General features: G+C 43.2%; 1 protein-coding gene across 2 annotated transcripts in view; it reads left to right on the forward strand.

The window, feature by feature from the left end:
- Positions 1-22,775, forward strand: part of UBE2E3 (ubiquitin conjugating enzyme E2 E3) — a 117,226-nt gene that overhangs the window by 1,484 nt on the left and 92,967 nt on the right. For both annotated transcript variants that reach the window (XM_084814886.1, XM_084814895.1), the window contains exons 2-3: positions 81-283; positions 2,741-2,791. In XM_084814886.1, the coding sequence (XP_084671012.1) occupies positions 90-283; positions 2,741-2,791 (245 nt within the window). In that variant the 5' untranslated portion in view covers positions 81-89. The remainder of the gene's footprint in view (positions 1-80; positions 284-2,740; positions 2,792-22,775) is intronic.

Here is a 22,775-nt window from a genome sequence, read left to right on the forward strand (position 1 = left end):
GTCCATAGCACTTCACTGAGTGAACTGACTTTCTTTGTCCCACTTTTTTTTTTTTTTTACTTTTGCTCCTTCCCAAAAAGTTTTCCAAGATGTCCAGTGACAGACAAAGGTCAGATGACGAAAGCCCAAGTACCAGCAGTGGTAGTTCAGATGCAGATCAGAGGGACCCACCAGCGCCTGAACCTGAGGAGCAAGAAGAAAGAAAGCCTTCTGCAACCCAGCAGAAGAAAAATACCAAACTCTCCAGCAAAACTACTGCTAAGCTATCCACTAGTGCTAAAAGGTAACAGCTCCAAAGAACAGAAAGATGTGTGTGTGAGGGGGGAGCGGGGGAATCTGTTCATGGGGCAGGCACTTATTTTAAAGCAGCAAAGTTTGAGATGTTCTTCAGTGTTGGGATGACAAGACCCATAATAGGAGATGGCCTTAGTAGTAGAAACCATGCATTACAATGTCTCCTACTAGGACCATACAACACATTGAGGCTGTGGTTTGACTGGATCGAGGCAGACTTCCACGCCAAAGGGTAAGCAGTTGGGTTGAACCGATGCTGCTGCTGCTGCTGCACTGCTGAAAGGGAGTGTATTTAATGTGGGTAGAGCTGCAAGCTGGGAAAACACTGCTTTGCCATGCACTGGACTCTGTGTTGTTCCACTTGGTCCAAGTGACTCATATGAGTGATGTGTGTTCACACCTGACTCTACATGCTTTGGCTGTCTGGGTGGTGGGTGGCAGGGAAGGAAATGGGAGGATCCATTCTTTCGCTGTATTTTCAGCAGACTTTCATTGGATGCTATATAAGAACTCTTCACAAAAATGCAATTTTGTAGTTGCGCCTTTTTTCAAACTTCAGTGCATGTCACCTTATGTACATGCATACATGGAGGGTTTTTGTGTGTGGTTGAAATGCAAGCAGGGATGTTAACTTGAGTGTCTCTTGCCTCAGTGGGAGTAGACTAATGATTGTCCTTTTATCTTTGAAGTTTCAAACACTCGAGAAATCTATGTGATCCTCATGAGTGTCTGCGTATACATTTTACGGCAGTTTGGCTTTCAAGATGCGCACGTGCTGTTAATTTCCCTTAACAGCCATCTGAATTGGGCAAAGTTGAAATGCCTTGATCTGTGCTTCTTTGGAGATAAACTGAGTAATCCTTTCCCTGAAGCTCACTTTTAGCTAGGATTCCACATTACATTATCCAATAGCACATCTGACAAATGGCATCAAAGATGTTTAAGGGTGCAATGGTGTTTCATTAAAAGCACTGGCAGTTTCACATTGCCTCTATAATGGGCCGATATGTTTGGGGTGCGGGGGATGCGCCGCTTCCATATTCCAAACATTAGCTAGTGTTTGGAATAGTTAATTAGTTAGTTAATTAGTTAGCTAATTAGTTAGTTAATTTTTGTGAACTTCCCAGACAGCTCCGGCTATTGGGTGGTATAGAAATGAAATAAATAAATAAATAAAATAATCTGTAATTTTGCATTGTAGGTTAAGTGCTACAAAAATTATTTGTGGGACATGTTAGTTCTTACCATCTGCTGCTTTTAAGCTGAAAATGGTAAATTGAACGAAGGCTGGAAATAGGAGTGCTCGTAATAGATGTTTGAATTAGAAAAAAGCATGATAGGGGGTGGATCTTTTCTTTTGGGAGGGGCAACTTTTGATATATTTATCACTTTTGCTAGCTGCTCAGTATACAGTATTTGCTGTTGATATATAGATTCAATTACTCTTTCCCTTGATATCATGTTTGTTCTTGTAAAATCTTAGCCCTGTGTAGTGTTTGGCTTGATGTCTTGCGTAAAATCTTGTAGGGTGCAAATCCAGAGTACCTAAATTATATCTAGACCATTTTTCATTGTCATGGATCTGCTTCTGGAAAACATAAATTGCCTGAAGTCTGTAAAATGAGCAGCAGTGAATATTTTGTTCTCAGTGCCAAATGACAAAAGCTTCATTTTTTTGATAACTTCTATTAAACTGTGATAAAACTGATCAAACATTTTCTTTTTGGATCCTAACAGCTTTGTAACTGTTGTCCAGAGACACCATCTGGGCTGAAACCATCATTGCTATATCTGTATTTGTTTTATTCCGCAAAGTCTCCAACAAATTTTAAAAAAAATGTTGCATGGCTTTGTGAGGAGATGTAAGAGCAGTAAGAAAAAAAATTCTAAAGTTATAGCTAGATTTAGATCCAGTCTAAATATTTTAGACTGCATATTTACCAAGTTGATCGAAATCGAAATTCACTATCAGCAGCAGGTAAACTCTTGCCAAAAACGTGTCCTTGTTTACTATGTAGCTGCCTTGGCTACAATTCCGGTAATGTTGGTAGAAAGTCATTCTCAAATATGCTTGTGTTTCCTCCTTTCCTCCCCTCCCTTCCTGGTCTCATTTGCATATAAGATTAAAAAGAAAAATTCTCTTATACAAAGTGGCTGGAAATCCCGCCAACTCACTTTTCTGAGGACTCTGTGGGAATTCCTACCAGGCAGAGGTGTAAATGCTCTGTCTGTTTACCATAACAGCGAAGAAAAAAAGCTGCAAAGTTTCTCTGTTATGGGATTTGGGTTATGCCTCTGAGAACAAAGAGGAAGCAGCCATGTTAGCATTACTGAAGGCAAAACCAATCTTGCATTTAACTGCATGGTGGTAGAGGGCAGTGTAATTCCCTGATTTATTCCGTAGACTATCTCAAATGCTTTGTGTCTGTTCTCATTTTGCCAACAGAATTCAGAAGGAGCTAGCCGAAATAACCCTGGATCCACCTCCCAACTGCAGGTATGGAAAAACAAACCAAGAAACCAAACTTTTGAAATGTGGGGATGCTGATGAGTGTGGGAGCGGCGGGGAGAGTGAATAGGAATGGAGGATTGCTCAGCATAGCAGATGTGCTGCTCTGTAATGTTTGTATGTGGATCTAAGATAAAGCAGGAATTGTGTAGGGCAAATGGAACAAGTGTAGTGAGATGCTTGATAGAATGTACCACGAAGCTTTGATTGTCAGCTACTCGGAGTAGGTGGCACATTTGCTGGAAATCGTAGTCACTGTTGACGAGGTGTTTTCCTGTGAATGTTTGTGTAAGCTAAATAGTTATTATAGATGTGACTTATTAGCTTAGGACTGTTGAGTTTTCAGAAATGATGGCTTACCCAAGTTTGAAATAAAAGCATGTCTCTCCCCACAATACATCATTCTTACGATGGTGCTATGTTGTTTTTTTTAAAGAAAGTGAAAGGGTTATATTTGTAGTTTGCCTTCTGGGTAGGCAGGTGTTCTTTGATAAGACAATGTAAAAACAACTTTATGGCTCTGGGAGTGATGGTAGGTTGTTGTTGTTTTTAGCAAAAGGTGGTTCAGTGTTTTCGCCGCTTGTTGAAAATCTTGTCAGTTGTGGTGCAAATGTGTATTAAGGACCATTGCAATGGGTTGTCAATTATTCAGTGTTGGGATTGAGAAATAAAGTTATTCTGGGCTATGCATGATACTACTATTGACTCTTTTAATTGATTTGTTGTTTGTCATCCCCCCCCCCCCCATTCATGAAGCATTGCAATTTACAGTGACTGTTATATTAGAAGCATTGCTCATGTGTGGGAATATTGCGCTATTCTGGGGAAGGTCTGCTATTTAATTGGGTTCTGGGGAAATAACTGCCAGAGCCAGGGTGGCTTTGCTGTTGCCGCTGTTGTGTTTTTCTTTTTAAAATAGCTCGGTACCAAATGTAATTTTTATCACTTTTTATACCTGTCCTGAAAAAACAATCTAGAAGCAAGGGATTAAAAAACAACAATACGCTGATGGTAAAATAATTGACTTTGTGGTACAGGTCAAACGCCATTCTAAGGCTTGTGATGTGGTTTTCTTGCAACAGGTTCAAATAGTCTATGCTTGAATGTTTGTGTTCTTTTGGAGGTGTTGTGTGATCACTCCAAATTCATGGTCTGGCATCCTATAAGGCTGCAGTGGGCAGACTTCCAGCTTGAGGGATCTACGTTGGTTTTTTTCAACTAGAACCCTGAGATTTACCAACTGGAGCCTGGTGTGAAAGACATAGACTTAGAATTAAACATTCCAAGCCCAGGAATAAGTTTTGAGTGCCAGAACTTCATGGAGTTACCGTACGTCCACTTTTAGTTACCCCGAATGTTCTTCATTTCAGCAGTATAATTTAAGGCAGATGGAGAGCAGAAGTAGGAGTCATTTTATTGCTGTTGTTAAACAATTCGGAGTCAGAAATCCTTGCTGATCTGCTGTTAATCACCCAGAGATCTACCAGTAGATTCAGATCTACCTTCTTCCCACCCCAGCCATAAGGGAAATAGGAAGGCAAGATAGTGATAGAGCACTTTGAAGGTCAAGATCCATAAGTGTCTGAGCCCAGTGGTAAAGAGAGTAAGCGATGAGCATAGGGCTCCCTGATTCTAATTTCACCTCAGCCATTGTTAAACTGGGACACCTTAGGCAAGCCACTGTTCTTTCACCCTTACCCATGCACCCTTTCCACCCTGGACAATGGAAACAATAACATTCTTGTAACTTTGCTGTGTCTCTCTCCTCGCCCTCATCTCCTCCTCCCTGTTGCGCTGCACACCTGTAATCTTGCTTGCTATAGCAGCTGAGCCAGTGGTGTGATTGGGTAAAATAAGCTGTTAATTTCACTGAACCCCCTAAGTTCAGATCTGGGGGAGTTTAAAAATGTAATACATAAATAAATTACATGTATGTGAAAGGTGTTTTTTTTCAGCACTTAGGGAAAATGTTATATACATACTGATTATGAACATGATGCTGTGTCAGGGCAAAGAGGTTTTGTTCATTTGTTAAGAAAGTAAATGCTTATTCTTTTATGTAGTGGGACTGCCCATCCTCCCATTCTGTCTTGACGGTGTGTATGGGGCCAAACGTTCTAATGCAATAAAACTGCATGAAGTGAGAGCAACACAGTTCTTCTTTTTGAAAAGGAAAGAGTGTAGAGGATGGCAAAGATAATACAGGGAAGAATCAATAGAGGATCTCCTTTTTTAAATCCCCCCCCCCCGATAATAATTCTAGCAAATAAGACATCTCCAGGTGTATACATGTTTTGGTTGACCTTGTTAGGCAGCCATTATTTGTGGTTGCCCCCTGCTCTGATATGCACAAAGATCTTGGAGGAGGGAATCCATCTGTTGCCATGCTGAGATTTGGAGATACTCCGAAGGAGTGAGAGGCAGCAAACTGAGGTTGAACCTTCCTCTTCCCCAGTCTCTGTGGGAGGGATGGAGTCTGTTTCTCCTGCAAAAGGAAGGAGGCCCGGCTAGTGCCAGAGGGTGTCAAGGCCAGGCATTTGAGAAGGCTCCAAGGATGGCAAATGTCCCTCCACCCCAACAAGGTTGCTATTCTCCTTACCTGAGGATGTTGTAAGTAGTGTGAAGGAATTCTGAGAGCCCCACCTCTTCGGGGTTAAGTGGCCCAGGCCCCCAGTGACTGGAGCTGGTGCTGGCAAGAGGTCCTCCCTCTTTCTCCAAGATCTCGTTGATGTGTGAAGAACTCTGGTCACAATAAAAATGTGACCACATCTTTGGAACTCCCCAGGTCTCTTGAAAGCTGCTGAGCAATCTGTGGAGACAGAAGCTTCCAGTGAAAATACTAAGTGTTCAATCTTGGGTCCCTTGTGAAGGCTTGAAGAGAAGCGAATACAAGTACTTTAATATTCAAATTTTCCTCTTGCCATTTATGGGAGAGAATCCTTCCTCTGCCCAAAATAACTTTGTTTGCAGAAGTTCCCTTTTTAACAGGCAGCTAGACTCTTATGTCACGTGGTTTGATGAAATGTATCTTGTTCTCTATGTAAGATGGGAGATAAGTGAAAGTGGTGCCTGTCTCCAACAAAAAGTTCTTGTTTGCGGGAGTGATTTTGTGAGGGAATGGCACTGCTTCCGCTATGTTAGAGCTCAGTGTAGATTGCGGTACTAGCACTCAATGGCTTTTGAGGGCCGTTTCCTAAACCGCATTGTGTCTTCAGAAACCGCTTCCCAAGTATACAAATATATGTGCCTTATGAAGGGCACTTGGTGTATAAATAAATAGCAGCTTTAGGTACAAAATACACATGAGCAACAACTGGGAACTCCTTCCTGGGGTGTATTTTGGCAAAAGCCACCATTTACACATGCAGAGGGCTTTCAGAAATTACACTGTCCTTTGTCCCTGGCAGCTGATTCCCAAAATGTAACATGTGAAGATAATAACAACAACAATGACAGCAACAGTACCAATCCTTACGTTTTTATATTGTGTATTTCAAGTGTTCGAAGCACTTCATAGCCATTTCTGCGTGAATCCTTGCAGCAGTCCTCACAACAATGAAAGCAGGCTGTTATTATTAACCCTGTATTGAAGCTGAGAGGCTGAGAATAGTGTCTTGCCTAAGACGTCTTGGTGAGTCGGTGTCCCAGGTGAGGTTTTAGCCCAGGACATCCGGGCTTGCAGCTCATACTCCTCACTGTTACACAGCATTGCGCAACAGGCTTGAGGTTAACAGTGTTTGCATGTTCCGCTTCTGTAAATGGGATGAAAAGCTACATTTGACTAGAACTTCCCTTTGATTTTGAAATGACTCTCTCTGCTTTGTGTTTTGCATTCATAATAGTCGCACGCCCTGAATTCAGAGCAGCAAAAGGACGTTGCCGTACCTTTTGTATGTAGGTTGGCACAGTTTGCTGCTGTGCAGACATGATGCTTATGTGCATCAGTCCTGTGTGCAGCAGGCATTTTGGTTTTAAATTGTCCACATCTTTTCTTGGCAGTGACTGTTGGTATCTCATTGAGTTAGGTGATGGGGCTGGTAGGTTCTCAGTTGTCAGAAACGGAGCTTAATCAAAATGTACTTAGCGTAGAATGTTTACCACTGTTAACTAAGAAAAATGTGGCTGTACTTCAGTCTCAGGAAAAAGGTGTTCTGTTCTGAATGGAAAACCAGTTTCTTAATTGTTTACATTGGGCGTCCCCATCCTGGCCCCCTGCAGATATGTTGGGACTGCAACACCCATCAACCTAACCTGCTGGCTGGCAATGATGGGAGCTGTAGTCCGAACACACCTGGCAGGGGCGAGGCTGGGGAAGGCTGGTTTGAAATCTCAGCATTCCAGGGTGATAGAGACTCAATAAACACAGCTAGGAACTGCCAAAAGTGGCTTTTCATTGTCCGAGCTAAAAGTAATCACAAACAGTAAAAGGAAGCTTAGCTTCTTCTAGTGGCAGAATGATACTAATGTGCAAAGGAAATGACTGAATTATTTTAGGGTTGCTGTGCGTTATTTTGTTTATATGTTTAATTAGGGAGCCACTCTGGTAAATGTAATTGGGGATAATTTACCGTGCAACAAGCGTTAGCTTTCCCCACTGGCTTTCAGCATGGCAAACATCAGTGCCTGCTCTTTAATACAATTACGTTTTAACACCCTTTATCTGATGAATGTGAATATTCAGTGCTTTGCTGACAATTGGGCTTGCATTTATTTATTTTGCCCTTTGTTCGCTAGCACTGGAGCTGTATTGCACTCTAACCCCCAACCCAGTTGGCCACATTTCTGTTAGATTTCAATTTCTATGTTATCTTTTGAGCTTCTGTTTTGTCGTCATGCACGCTTGGGAAAGCTTCCTTATCCTGGGCTGCTTTGCATGACCGCAGGGTGGTTCACAAGCCACCGTGGCTTGTGAACCACCCTGCACATGCCGGTTGCATGCTGGCTGTACTTGCAGAATTACTGTCGCTGGCACAGCTTCTCATGTTGTTCGATCCTGGCAAGGGTGGCTTGCTGGGGTGGGTCACAAACCACTGAATTGGACCCTTGGTCCATCTAACCCAGCACTGTCAACGCTGACTGGCAGGAGCTTTCCAGGGTTTCAGGCAGGATTCTATCTGGAGATGCTGGGAATCGAACCTGGGACCTTCCACATGCAAAGCCGGTGCCGTACCTCTGAGCTACAGCTCCTCTCCTTTACCATTTTTGTGTCACGATTCCTTATATTCCACCTGAATTGCTGTGTATGTTTGTACTTTATACTTGGGAGAGAACGGGCCAGTTTACACTGTGTACGTTTACTCTGATGTACAACTGAGATGTTTTTTAAAGTTTACAAGCAAAAGTGTAACACGTGAATGAGACAAACACAGGCTTGGAAACACATGCATTGTGCTGGTGTCCCCACCAGGAAGCTCTGCTCGGCTGCAGCTCCCACTTGTTGAAGTTATGCTTAGTGGCAATCCCAGGTAATGAGCGAAATAGGGTCCCTCCTATTGTCGGGCTTCCCAATTCCTCAATCACACACACTCGGGCAATCTGACACCGGACACACAAATCAGTGAGGCTTCTTTATTGCAGGAAATCCCACAGCAAAAGCTTAATGGCTACACCCTTCAGGAATCATATAGCTGATGGTCAGTAGCTATAGGCTCTATATAATTCCAGAGCAGTCCAAAGCTAAAAACTAAGACCATGACAGAGATCCACACAACAGGTTTCCCCACTGAAATCTCTGAGACTCAAAACAGAGGAGAAGGGGCTCAGGATTCCTGGGGGTATTCCTTGCCAGGCACTCAAGGACAATAGTAACCTCCTGGAGTCAACCTTTGCATCTCTACAAACGTCACAAAGAACTGGAATGATTCCTGGGGTCATCCTTCCCAGGCAATCAAAGGCAAGAGTTCTAGAAAAGGCCCAAACAAATCCACACACAGAGAGACTTCATCCTACCTTGAACCTTCATTGGTATCTCTGTATTACATGGGCAAGGCCTACTGAGTCCAGGAGTAAGTCCACACAAACAGACTTCTACACCACAGCTTTCACCTTGGGAACTCCCCGCTGCATGAGTCCAGACAGAGAAAAGTCCAAGAGTTAGGATCAAATCCAGCCTGACGGCACTCTGGGCCGACAGCAAGTCCACAGCAAAATGAGAGTTCAAAGTCTATGAAAAGCCTCACGGTACTCCTCATGGCAAGCCCTTAGTAATCCAAAATTCCAATTAGAAGGAGACACAGTGCACAGTGCCTCCAGTGGCCCAGACGATGATGGATCCAAACAGAGAAGGCTACGGGCAGTGAAGACGTGATGTTCCTAGCCAAGGCTCTTCACCTTTACTTTGCCTTAAAAGGGAAAGGTGTGACTGGAAGACACTGCCTCCAGACCCCTTGACAGAAAAGGGCCTTTGGCCTTTCAGTGAGGCTCCTGTCCAAACAGGGTGTCTCTGCTCGGCCCTCTAGCATTGACGCTTCAACCTGGGCGGCCCTTCTGCACACCCCACCCCACCTCTGTCAGGTTCTCACGGACAGCTTTCAGCCTCCCTGCCTGCCAAGGCCAGACCAGCAGGTGGATAGCTGGTCAGGTTACTCCTCTTAGCTCTGCTGTGACAACACTGACAGAGGTACGTGCACACAGATTCTGACACTCCAGAGGCTGAATAGGCTCAAACCCTTCTAGACTACTTCAGATTCTGGCTATAATCTATAAGGCCCACTGCGGTTCTGAAGCTAGGCCCTGACACCTATAGTTAAAAAGAGAAAAGACAAGGGAATGGCATCAAAAAGTACAGCGTACGGAATACAAATAATGTTATTCCTTATTTATTGTATGGATTTGTAACCTACCTCTCAAAAGAGTGGCCAGGGTGGGTTTTCAAGGACTCAAAATTACAACAAAAGCAAAGAACATGAAAAGCAACACGGTTTAAAAAATCAAGTGTCAAAGCAATCAGCGCAGATAAAACAAATGCAAACAGCATAAAAGCAATCAGCGGAGGTAAAATAGGTTGGATTAAAAAGTTTGTCGTTGAAATTGCATCAAAGAACCAAGCAACATGTTATGCTAATCGCACAGCTCAGGCTCGTCTTTTGTTTTACTATAGTGTAAGTGTGCATGGCTCCAATTTGGATTGGGACCACCACTCTCTGGGAGGAGAGGATTAAACCTTCCATCCCCCACTCTTTGCTTTCCGAAACTCCCATTTGGATGGGTGGTGCTACGCTCTACTCCTATCCCATGGCCTTTGGCATCTGGCTGAATATTTACATTTGAAATGGTGACAGGATGTGACAGTTGAATCAGCAACAAGTAGAGGTATGGGATGAGGGTGAGCAGGGTAGGTGATAAGGGATTTCTTATTCAAATTTATGCACACTTTTCTAACAGTAAGTTTGGGTGTATCCACATTTGAACCTGAGATGAGATTTGGCCCTAGGAAGTACATATATTAAACATACGTACCTAGAAGTCAGTCCTATTGAGATCTGGGGGTCTTATTCCACGTAAATGTGTATAGGATTGCCACCTGAGAGTTTTTGTTGTTCAAAAAAATAGTTTCATAGGGTTAAATCCAGTGTTGCTTGAGTGGAATTCCCCTTGCTCTTCTCCACACCGCCCCCCCTTGCAGGCCCCTACATGTTTCCCAGATCTGCTTTGGACGGTCCCCCAACCTCTGAAGCAGATTTGGGGGTGGAGATGCTGCAGGGGGGAGGGGAAGTCTGTTCCACCAGCCGTTCTGTGTTGCTGGCAGATGGCCAAGATTGGACACAACCCATAATCTCTCTCTCTCCCCCCCTCCCCCTTTGCAACTCTGGGCACTGTGTGGAAAACAGATTATTGAAACGTTATGAAGGAGCTTTGAATGCAACAGCATAAGAATGACTTGCTGGATTAGACAAAAGTCCAGTTTAGCCTCCAACGGTTTTCTCCCTCCAACAGTTGTCAGCAATCCAATTCCATGGGAGGCTTATAAACAGGGCAAGATGGAGGTAGCAGACACCTGTTGTTTTGTGTCCAGCATCAGGTATACTGCCTCTGAGCATGGATATTCCTTAGTAATTATTGCATAATACTGATGGTAGGCAATTCTCTTCTTCTTTGCTGCAAAGAAACCAAATTTGTAAGTGAATCCCTTATGCAACATTATAAAATCTGTTGTTGAAGAAGTCAGGATTAGGTCTAAATGGGTTGTTTTAAAAGGGAATTTAATACATTGCAGTCTCCCTGTCCCCTGCTCCCTGATTTTATTTTGTCCTAAAGAGGTAGGATTTTTAAACACGCTTTTAAATTTAACTTGAGCATTGCTTCTGTACAAGGCTCACTTAAATTAATAGGAGCTGTCTGGGAGCAAAGTTGGCTAGAAAAATCTTGGGTAATTGGTTGTCTTAAAATTTTGTGCTGGCACCTAGCGGGTTGAAATACCTTTGGGTTTTCATATTGTGTTGGCAAGTCTGTTGTGTCTGTGGTATATGGCAATAGTGTATATGGCAATATTTTTATTTATTCATTACATTTTCATCCCACTGTTCCTCCAAGGAGTGGTCCTCCCTTCCTGACTGTTTTGTCCTCACAACAACTAAGGTAGGTTAAGCTGAGAGATGGTGACTGGTCCCCGATCACTCAGGGAGCTTTATGGTTGATTGTGGATTCGAACCTCGGTCTCCCTGGTCCTTGTTTGATACTCTAAGTAGGGGTGTTGAATCTCAGGCCTGCAGGCCAAATCCATCCTCCGGGATCCCCTAGAAGTTCATATCCCCTTCACCTGGCTCCACCCATTTTCCGCCGACCATTGATAATTTGGTGGTTTCCCAGCTTTTGCATTCTCTCCCCCTTTCTATAAAGTTGAAATGCCTCTCCTAGGGCTTAGTTGCCGGCAGTAAGAGTTTTAAGGTAAAATATGCCAGTATTTTTGGTATCTTGGCCCTGCCCTTCTGTTTCCGACCCTGCCCCCCACTGGAATGTGGCCCCCGAGAGATTCTTTGAAATGGTATTCGGCCCTTGGGCAGAAAGAGGTTCAGCACCCCTGCTCTAAGCACTGCACCACACTAGGTGATGTTTTTAGTGGGACATAGCTTGTAGTAAAGAGATGATGAGATGTCCTTGCTGGTTCAGCTGGCTTCAAAGCACCTTCTTTGTGTGCAAAATGACTATTATTTCTATGCTGTACCCTGGCAGCTAATCACCTCCTAGGGTAATAGAGCAGATACACCATGGTGGAGTTTTACAGATGTGCTCAGAAAATATTTCTTCACTGAGATCTTTTTCTGCTCAGCTTTGCGTTTAAGGCACTGTAAGTGTTCCGAGCCAACTTGCCATGTCAATGGGGGACTCTAAACTGCGTCCAAGGGCATTACGCTACCAAAGAAAGAAACGTGGTTTGTGTGTCCGGTAGCTTGTTCATTCCAGCACCTGTCTGATCCCTATATTCAAGCTAAGGAAATAAATGCAGGTTGTGGGCCTTTGCGATCTCTGAATTCATGTTGATATCAGTGGATCCTGGATAAGCCAAAGTGTTGCATTTCAGGGCAGCTCTACCCAACAAAGAGCAGTGCTTCGTGGTTCAGGGATTCAAATGTTCAAAAGGAACCAGGGCTTGACTATAGCTTCTGATGTAATATGCAAAGGAGGGACCTTCTAATCTCACCTCTGGTGCCAATGGTGAGTTCCAACGCATGAGGCCAATTGTGTTCCTGCTAGCTGCACATCTGACAAACATCTGGATTGGGCTCCCCTCCTATAGGGCCACACAACTTATCCTTCAGTGCCCTTCATCAAATCCTTGCTGTCACTATTTCTGGTGGAAAGGATATCCCTTGGTCAGGCCTGTTTGATGTGAGCATGTAGAAATGGGCTGCCCCGTAATTATGGAATACCTTATTCTGGAGGCCTGGAACAGTCTGCTTCAAAGATGGTGGTACCCAGTGGAGGCTGGTGGCTTGGATATCAGTGTGTGTGTGTGTGTGTGTGTTGTGGGGTGGGTACAGTCCACTCTGCGTTTCAGTCTGAATCAGTCAGAACCACCTTGGATAGCTCTCTTAGAGTTCTGAGTGGTTCTGACTGAAACCCGGAGTGGATTCACTGCCCCACTGACATTGGAGCCAGCAGCTTCTGCTGGTGGTACCTTCTTTTTCACTGGAGATGTTTAAGCAGAGACTAGGCCGCCATATCTCAGTGATGCTGCAGTTGCATCCTGTATGTCAGACTCTGCATTGAACAGGGGCTTGGGACTTTCCCTTCCAGCGATGTGATTTTATGAAACGTTATGCAAGCTGACATACGAAGGGGAAACCTTAGCAGAGAGGTGTTAATGTTGAGATTTGGAAGGGTCTAACAGATTATTTTTTAAGAGCTTATATTTATGCTTTTGGCTTTAAAGTGCTGTAACCCCCCCACCGCCACCCCAAGTTCTTAGGATATGGCATAATAAAATTCCAAATAGCTTTATTTGGAAGTGTCATGCTGAGGTCATAGCATACAGTGTGTGCTTTAATACAAGGATCCCAACGGGGAATTGTGGACAAGAGAGACTTTATGTTCTCTCACTTGGCTTAATTTGCTCTTTTCTGTTGATGCTCTGTGCTCTAGCTGACTTTCATTTTGTGCTTCTCATAGCACAAGGCCAACTTTGACAAAGCAGCCATTGCACCATTTCTTCCAAGGAGCTGTATTTCAGTATGTAGTGTTTGCAGTGTGTTCCAAGGTGTGAAAGTGGGACAAAACTGGCTCTCTTTTCTTCAGTGTGCTCAAAGAATGCTTGCTTGTTGGGTTTCCTAGGAAACGTTCCTGGAAACCATTTCTGCCTATAACCCCATCAGTGGTGCTTAGAACTTTTTAGAGCAGCGATGTTGGACCTCTTTTAGCCTGAGAGCAGAATTAAATTTTGTAGAAGCTCTTGGGGGCCACATTCCAATAGTGGGTGAGGCCAAAGCCAAAAGAGAGCATGGCCAAAAATACCAAGACATACCAGAATATTTTAGCTTAAAGTTCTTACTCCTAGTAACTTAGCCTTAGTAGAGGCATTTCAACCTCTGAGAATGGGGAAAAAATGTGCAAAGGCAGGGAAACCACCAAATGGTCGGTGGTCTGGGGAAAGGGGGCATGGCCAAGGAAAGGGGGCATGGCCATCTGAGGTACCCCAGATTGGCCAGGTTTTGCCCAGAGGTTCAACACCCCCGGTTTAGAGGCTTGTTGTAACACTACTAGGTATCTGCTTCAACAGTCTAGAGTTGAGCTGAAATTTCTCGATGGCATTTTTCAGAGCAAACGTCTGAGATTTTTCTTTCTCTCGCCTCTCTAGAACAAGAAGGCCACTTGGCAGAATTTTCTCTGAAAAATCTCCACCATTTCTTTGGGTGGCAGCCTCCATTCCCGCCCAAACACATACACAATTTCCTAGAGCAAGGCTAGATCTGGGACATTGTAGAGGATGCAAAAAGGTAGCCAGTGTTACTTAGATCTGGCAATTATTTCCAAAAACTTAATGCATTGTTTTGCAAAATTGGGGGGGGGAATCCTTTCCACAAAGAATATCTTTGAAAAGGATACAACTCCCGATTAAAGAAGGTGGGTTTGGCTTTCCAGATCTTGCTACATATCATCGGGCTTATCTACTTACCTGCACTAAATTTTGGTCTCTTCCACTTGGATTTGATTTTCCACCTTGGTCAGTTTTGGAATCCTGTCTCGATTCTCCAAATGGATGGCAGTTCTCGGCATATTAGAAAGACTAGGGCTCTTCCCACAATTTTGGCGGTTAGAGATGTGTGGCATATAATTTCATGCCAATTACAGTTTGATCCATTTTTCCCATGCCAAATTGACTCTTTGGGGAAATCCCGATTTAAAAATTGGAAAGAAAATGTTTTTGTGGCGGACCTGGACGGCTAAGATTATTTTTACTTCCGATCAATTATTGGGTGCCAATGATGAGTTTGTGCCAGTTTTGGCTTTGTGAAATAAATTTGATTTGCCTGCTATAGCTGAATGGCAATACTTGCAACTGCAACATTTGTTAGATTCGGTCCCACTGTTTTCACAGCCTCGGAGTCCCCTTTGCTATTGGAAATAATCACTGAAGCGGATTGGGTACATTTATAAACATTCATGTTTATAAATTCTTATTATCAGTGAATAAATATGATACAAAGGGTCTTAAACAGGAATGGAACTGGGTTGTCCCATTTTGCCTAATTAGTGGATCGCCACTTTGGTGTCTGTATCTGATGGTCTGTGGATCTTCAGTTATGTCTTACTCAGCAAAAACTCTTGTTTCAGGTCCATTGGACGCCACAACATCTCTTTAATAAAGGTTAATTATTGTTTGTTTTGCTCTGTTGAAGCTCATAATAAAAAAATTGATTAAGAAAATGGTAGCCAGGGTGCCAATAGGGTAGCCAGGGTGCCACCTGCAGCAGCAGCAAACCAAACAAAAACACCCTAGGCTAGTGCCACTGCTAATAATTTCCCCCTGGAAAAATTGTGTGAAATAGCCCCCCTCAATTTCTCTGCCCATGAATAGGGTGGAGAATTTTGATAGGCTGTTTGTGCAGGTGACATGGTACTGGTCAATTTAACGCTGGCGGATCTCATGATAAAACTTTTCCTCAGTGTCCCAATTCAGCTCTGCTCAGCTAACATGCCAGTCATCCTGGACTTTCCGTTCTACAGTATTTGCATGGGGTTTTGGAATCTGTTACTCACAGAAGTGAGACTAAAATGTCCTTCAGCTGCTATAAATTGTGGCAGCTTTCCCCAGTTTGCTTGGACATATATTTTGCTCATCATCTCTCTGCCCACAAAACAAACACACAATAATCAAGCTTTTGCCTCACATCCAGGGCTTCTGCATTTTCCTAGATAGCCGGCCATAACATTAAATTGATACACTAAGCCTATTAAGCGAAAGCCTGACAGGAAAGCTGTGCCACTCTTTTGTCTCGATACCATACCCAAGTGGGAAAGTAACCCTTCTTGTCGTAAAATGGAAGGAAGGGTCAACAGTTTCTCATCCAGGAACACTGCTTCAAAGTGGTTTAATGTGGATTCTTTTGTATTGGATCTCAGCTAAACCTGGAAGTCCCGCTAACTCTCTGGCTAATGTGTGTGGAAGATGTATTATTTTAAAACAACAACAACAAAATCTTTGTATACCTTGGAACTTCCTGCTGGAAGCAATAAAGGGAAGAAGGTCTGGCAAAGTGGCTACTAGAAATAGGAGTTGTTGTTGTTGTTTACATTTTTATACCACTCCATAGCTGAAGCTGTCTGGGTGGTTTTCAAAAATTAAAAACATTAAAAATACTATATGAAAAATTTAAAAACATAAAAAACATACATCAGACAGTGTATACATAGATAACATATATCTAAAAACAACTTCGAGCAATCAGCAGTGGTCAGCAATATAGGCAGTGGTCTGGTGGTAAATTTTGAAGTACAAGTGTTCATCATGACAACCCCCATAGCTATGCCCCCAAGGAGAGTCCAAAAATGCAAGCAGCTGTGTTGGTCCATATCAACAAACTAGTTCTAGCAGTTTTCATAGGAGCATGTCTTTCGTAAAGCTAAAGGGTCTTTATTCATCATTCAAAACCAAGCCACCCCAAAATCCTTTGCATTAGAACAGGGATAGCTGACAACAGTATAATGCTGCTGTTGGGACAATCCATCCCCCGCCTCTGGTACTGTAAGGACTGCAGTTAAGCTCAAAGGAAACAAGGAACCCTGAGGGGGTTGGCAGGTGACATCATCATCCCTGCTCATCACAAAGTCCCGGTGCTTCGACCCTATGAGCCCTGCCTTCACTACACCCCAGGATGTAGTGGTCACTGCTCTAGATGTCACTGCTCTATAGTAATCACTGTTCTGGCTACTGAAGTGGATCCACTTCTGTATCCCTACTCCTAGGCCTCAGTTTTTGGCAGCCCTAATCTCCAGTATATGTGAGACTTGGAGCTTTGCAAATTAGGTGAAGATTGGCTAGGTCCCTATCATTTGCACGTCTGAATGTCTGTCTGTCTGTCTGTCTTTCTGTAGTATAAAAACAGTTCACTTGCTTGTTGCTTTTGGGGACAGCTTCCTCTGAAGTACAAGAGGCCCTCAGTGGAGGGTGAGCTTTTGGATCCCTGCCCTAGGGAAAATTCACATTTGGCTAGAGATGCAAGAAGATTCCTTGAGTCCTGTTTGGCAGTGTGGAATTTCCTTCCTTTTCAAATAGGTTTTCACATTTTTGTTTGCTGCTCGGGAGAAACTGTTCAAAATAATGCTGCTGTTTGAACAACTCAGGGGCATTGAAAAGTGAAAACTAAGTTGGCTTTTTTTCTGTCCTGCCATCTTAAAAGTTCCAGTTCTGTCTCCAAGTTTCCCACTTCATCAATACATTTAATTTTCCTTAAGGTTGTTGGGGAGAGAGAGAGAGAGAGAGAGAGCGCATGTGCATAGAGTTATAGACAGAACACAGAACTGAGATGATCTTTGAATGTGAAAATGCTCTCTCTGGTATCAGTCTAGTAGTAACTACTGAGAACAGCTGCAGCATTTGGTTATATAATGATCATGGCAGGAGTTAACAGTGCCAGTGGTTTACTGCCAGTACTATACAGCTGTCCAAAAACAGATAGGTTCACAATAGCTATTCTGTGTGCTGCACTAAAAATCAAGGTTCTGCAGCAGTATAAACTTGGCTGTGTGCTGAGAAAAGCGAAATCCTGGCACTTGTATAAATTATGCAGAGTCAGAACATTTGCATATTTTCACTTATTTGTGTGATTCTGGTTTGGCTTGCCCTAGAGAATACTACAAGTTCACAAGATGCTCTCAACATACTTTCAAGTCTGTGTTCACAACCATAAGGGCTAGAAACTTCAGGGGGATGAGCACTTTTAAGTCCCATTAATTACATGAAGTAAGCATGTGCTTAGAGTACCCCCCTTGAAATCCCCATAGAATTAAAAAAAATGCTGAACTTTGGCTGGATCATAACCTTCCTTTATTTAACAAAAAGGGATCCTGAAATTTTCAGCATGTTGCATTTTGCATTCAGGTTATATGGGATATTCATATGGCTATTTCCCCTCTTTATGAGAGCTCATCTAGATGTTCCCTTGATGTGTAGCATGCAGCTTCATATCGTGTTTCCCCATAATTAATTGCAAGTATTGGTGGGGAATCCTACTAGAAATGCTGTGTGTGGGTAGGGGAAGCTTATTTCTTCCCTACCCAATGCAGTTAGAACATTACCTCCTGCCTGGTGTGGCTAAAGTTATTAGGTAGAAAGTCCCCATGAGTTAAAGGAATCCTGAGTTAAATCTATGACTCCACAAATTGCCAGGGCTTGATGGGTCCAGAACAGTTGAGGGGAATGTGTGGTCCTTCAGATGTTGCTTTTATTTGTGTCATACTGTCAGATGAGACTGTTGGCTGTCTTAGTAGCTTATTCTTGTACTTGCTGATTCCCGACTGCAGCAGGAACTGCCTTTAAATGGTGCCATTTGTGCATTTGACGAGGCAAAGGGCTTCACATTTATCTGTTATCAGCTCTTGTGAAAATGTGGTTTGACGGGGTTTATTGCCTTGCGCTTTGGCTGTTGTGTGGATGCGGGATGGGGGAGGAAAAACAACTTCCTGAAAAAGGATGAGGTAGTCAGACCACAAGGGAATGGGCATGTGTGTTTGTCAGAATTAAAAATGTGTTGTTTCTGGGTTAGTGAACACTCGGCAGCACAACAGATGAAAACCAAGGTTTGCAGACGGCTTTTGGAATAGTGATGGGTGGCCAAAGGAGGGCTGTTCAGTTTCCTTGGGGACCTGTGAGCATCTTAGGGACATCTGGCTGCCAAGTGGTAGAGATGAGCCTGTGGTCTGCTCCTGTAGCTGAACCGAACAGTAATTTGAAAGAGTTTGTTGAAGGCTTTATACGTAGCTGATCCTGGTGGCAGGGCTGTCTTTTCCAACTGTGACTGTCTTCATCGTTAATCTTTTTGGAAGGTAAATCAATGAGTTGTGGCCATTTAAATATGTGTTTATCTAATGATAACCTTTATTTACCCATAGTTATTATTAGTAAGTGATTTATTAGCGTATTGGGGAGGGACCCAATTATTTAATTTTGGAGTGGTAAGCTGAACAAAAAAAGACAAAGTGATACGATTTAGCACAGCAGCAGTTTCAACTATCTATGATTTTGTTCTAGTTATTACATCTCCCTTTCGGTCACCTTTTAGTCCTAAAGGGCAACTAGTACTTAATGTGAGTAGCTGTGATGCAAAATACTAAACACAGTAGAATTCTGAGGCAAGTAGATGCCTAATAGAATCTTAAGCGTGTTATTAATTTAGCAGACTTGACAAGTCTTGGAGATCAAGAGCTTGTTTCTCACTTGCTCCACTTAGGAATGACTAGAGCGTAATTCCCCCTAAGATGTCTCAGTGTTTGAAAAAAATAAGATATACTATCCATATTGGTTTTTGTTTTGTAAAGTGTCTTCAGCAAGAGCTTCAATCATACACACATACGTGTGTGTGTGCATGTGAAGAAAGAGACTGCAGTTGCTTTCATGAAGGGGTGTGTGTGTGTGTGTTTAGCATTTTGAGTTTTGTGCCCTTTAATTAATTTATGGAATAATGACACCCTCAGAAAAAGGATGACAAGTGTGTGTGGGTGGGTTTAATTTCCATTGAGACTAATGAATTAAAATGGAATGCACGAATATATATGTTCGCATGGCTATGGCAAAGTACTACATAAGTTGACATTAGGGCGCTGTGCCAGTGGAATGTCTGACCCTCTTCTTAGTTTCAATAGCAGTTTGCCTTACATCATGGAAGTTGTGTGAGGTGTGCGTGTGCATGCGTGCACGTGTGCAGTTCAGCTTGAAAGTGATTGGCTACTGATTTGCATATGGGCCCAGTTCAAATTGCTGGTTAAGGCCATAGAGATAAGAAATTAGAGTGATGTATCTTGTTGTGTGGTTAGGGAATCTCAGGGTTCACACCGGAGAAGCCATTTTTGGATGTCTCCAAGGAAGAGCTGCCCATTGAAATCAACGGCGAAATTGAGGATTTTACCATAACTGCGATTGGACTTAAGTGTGTCCGCCCAGAAATGAAAAGGTGGCAGCAAAGAGAGGAATTGCTCTTTCTGAGTCAGGTCTTTTTTTGTGTGAAAAATCCATTTTTAAGAGATTTTAAAAATACCACTGCCAGTAGAAATTAAAATGCAAATGCAGTCCATTATCCACATATTGTGCCCCCCCCCCCCCCATTGTGTCATCTTCCTCTGTGGTTGCACTGCTGCCTGTCTTGGACTTTAAATATCTGCTTGGCTCAGACGTGGGCTCCACCCCGTCCTAGGAAGTCATGTTTGGATTCAATGCTGTCTCCAGGGGGAAGATTTTAGCTGCAGGGAATGGGGGTGAGGTTTGATTTCGGCACTGCATGCTCGCTCACACACACACACACACACACACACACACCATTTGTGTCATAATTGTTTTAATTTTACTTGTATTGCTGAAACCTTTTAATTGCAACCCATTTGGGGAATCCGGCAGACCTGAAACGTGGTCTAAAAAATAACTGAAAGAAGTAAAAAAAAATCTGAGGAGCTTTGGCTGAGAGAGTGGCTTATGGCAGCCTTGTAATTTAGTCCGCTGCTAGTATTGCCAGTAGGGCTGGGGTGAGATTGAGAGTGATTTACAACCACCCCGCCATGCAGTCTAGTGTTATTATACCCCAGTTGCCTATTGGGCTGAAAGAGTAACATACAACAACCCCGCAACAAAGTCCACCGCTAATATTGCTGGTCAGAGGTGGGGTTGGAGCTGGTTTGGATTTCCAGTCAAAATTCCCCCTGTAGAAAGCATCCCTCAGGTTACGGGAAAGGTCAGTCTACTTGAATTACCTCCCCCGCTTCGATACCTCTCCTAGCCCAAATCGAGAGCTCACTTGCGTGCAGAGCTCTTGTGCTCCATCAACTTGCATGCATACACATTGGGCTTTTAACTGTTTACAAATGTATATATCACAAAGTAAGACCTGACTTAGAAAGAACCTAAACTCCTATTTGTTTTTGGGTGGTAGTGGGGAAGCACTGGTGCCCAGTCACAGCTACAGTAATATCCTGGATTTCTCCATGGATTTCTATCAACATCTCTCACTTCTGCCTTGGGGGACTTTTAAAAATAGTTTCTCCAATGTGAACCTGGAAATCGCCTATCCGCACAATGAGATGCGTCACTCACTTCTGCCCTGGAGTTGGGAAAGAGAAAAAAAAAATAGTATTGAAACCCGGAAGCTCCTGGTGTATGTGTTACTGTGCTTTTCCTTGTCTGTGGTTAAGGCTATACATGATCTGGGACCACAATTTCTAAAGGAGCTGGTGAGGGACATGGCTCTTCTGCACCCTCACATGTTCAGTGAACATATGAAGGAGGTCCTAGGAACACCCTAGAACTTCCTCAGCTCTGCCGTGTAGGTTGTGCTTTTGGCAAGCAGCTAAGATGTGGCTTTTCCTACAGGCAGTTAGGCTGGAGTAAATTAAGTTCTGTGCCTTCGCTCATTAGTAGGTTCTGCTTTAGCACGTTTGTTCTGTGCCTGTTTTTGCTTGTTTGTTTAGTCTGCAATTGGCTGTGTTTGTTCTTTATGTTTACTTTTGTGGCTGATATTATTAGCTGCCGTGGGGGTCCTTGGACTGAAAGGCAGGGTAAATATGTTTAAATAAATAAAGCCCCATGGGCTCCCAGAAGTAGATTCACTATTTTTTTAGCCTTCAAGTGTGCGCTCTGTGTGTGTGTCTGTGTGCAGGACTCAGTGCCTGGCTAGAAAGAGTAACTCTACTTAATGCTCAGGTAATTGAATGTTGTGACAAATTTAGTGGTCGTTTATATAGGATTATGCTGACATGAAGCTATAGGAGGGGATATACCACAAACCGAGATACATAGCATTTCCCAATAAGTGCCTTTCATAGAATGTGTCTATTTAGCTCTGTACATAATTTCCATGAAACCAGGGGTGGGCATGATGCAGCCCATGGGCCGCATACGCATCCCATGGACTGTGTATGGACCCCTGTGTTCTGGTATGGCTGCCGCCACGCTGAAATTTGGCAGTGTGGCAACAACAAAAACCTGCCGAAACTGCAACAGAAGCTGAAAAAGTACAAGCTGTTTTCAAGCTAAATTTGTCCTTTTTAAGCCACCGTAATTTTTTTGCTGCCACTCAGCTAAATTTCAGGAGGAATGCAGCCTGCCAGCATGGTGGTGGAAAATACCTCCTGATCCCACCAAAACTGCCCACCCTGCATTAAATGTCTGATCTGAAAATTAGGAATGGCTTAGTTAACCTTTTAAAAATGTTACTCCTCTTAAGTTGCCATCCTGTACACACAATTGTAAACACAGTTACTAGGGAGCAAATGTCTTGGAACATAGTGGGACTCCTCTGAGTAAGCATGTAAAGGATTGCACTGTTCGTATTTGAAGTGCTACACTGTTTAGTTTGTGTGTGTGTGTGTGTGTGTGTCTATAGCTGTATATCTATACATCTGTATGTATGAATGTATATCTGCCATCTCATGATGAGAGTCCATGTAGCTAGTGAAGTGAGTGTTGCCATAATTTTGAGTTTTGATAAGTTTGTCCTGGTGGGACCTGGTGGGTGAGAAAACGGGGAAGCAAAGGGAAAGAGAAAGCAAAAGGTATAATATAGTAATGGCTGGGAATGAGATTCCTTCCTGATTTCTGTTGTTGCATAATCTTTTCATTTATTCATTTTGAGCCTCCCATCATTTTGGGCTCCTGTATTAGCTAATGTAGCTGAGGGAACTGTTTTATAAAAATCTAACCACAGGGATGGGGAGCGTATGGCCCTCCAGGTATTGTTGGATTGCAACTCCCATCATTGGCTATGCTAGCTAGAGCCGGTGGGGGTTGCAGTCCAACAATACCTGGAGGGCCATGCATTCCTCACCCCTGTCC

Source organism: Heloderma suspectum, chromosome 1 (assembly GCF_057233095.1).
Source record: "Heloderma suspectum isolate Gila_16-S chromosome 1, 16-S_ref, whole genome shotgun sequence".
Classification (NCBI taxonomy): domain Eukaryota; kingdom Metazoa; phylum Chordata; class Lepidosauria; order Squamata; family Helodermatidae; genus Heloderma; species Heloderma suspectum.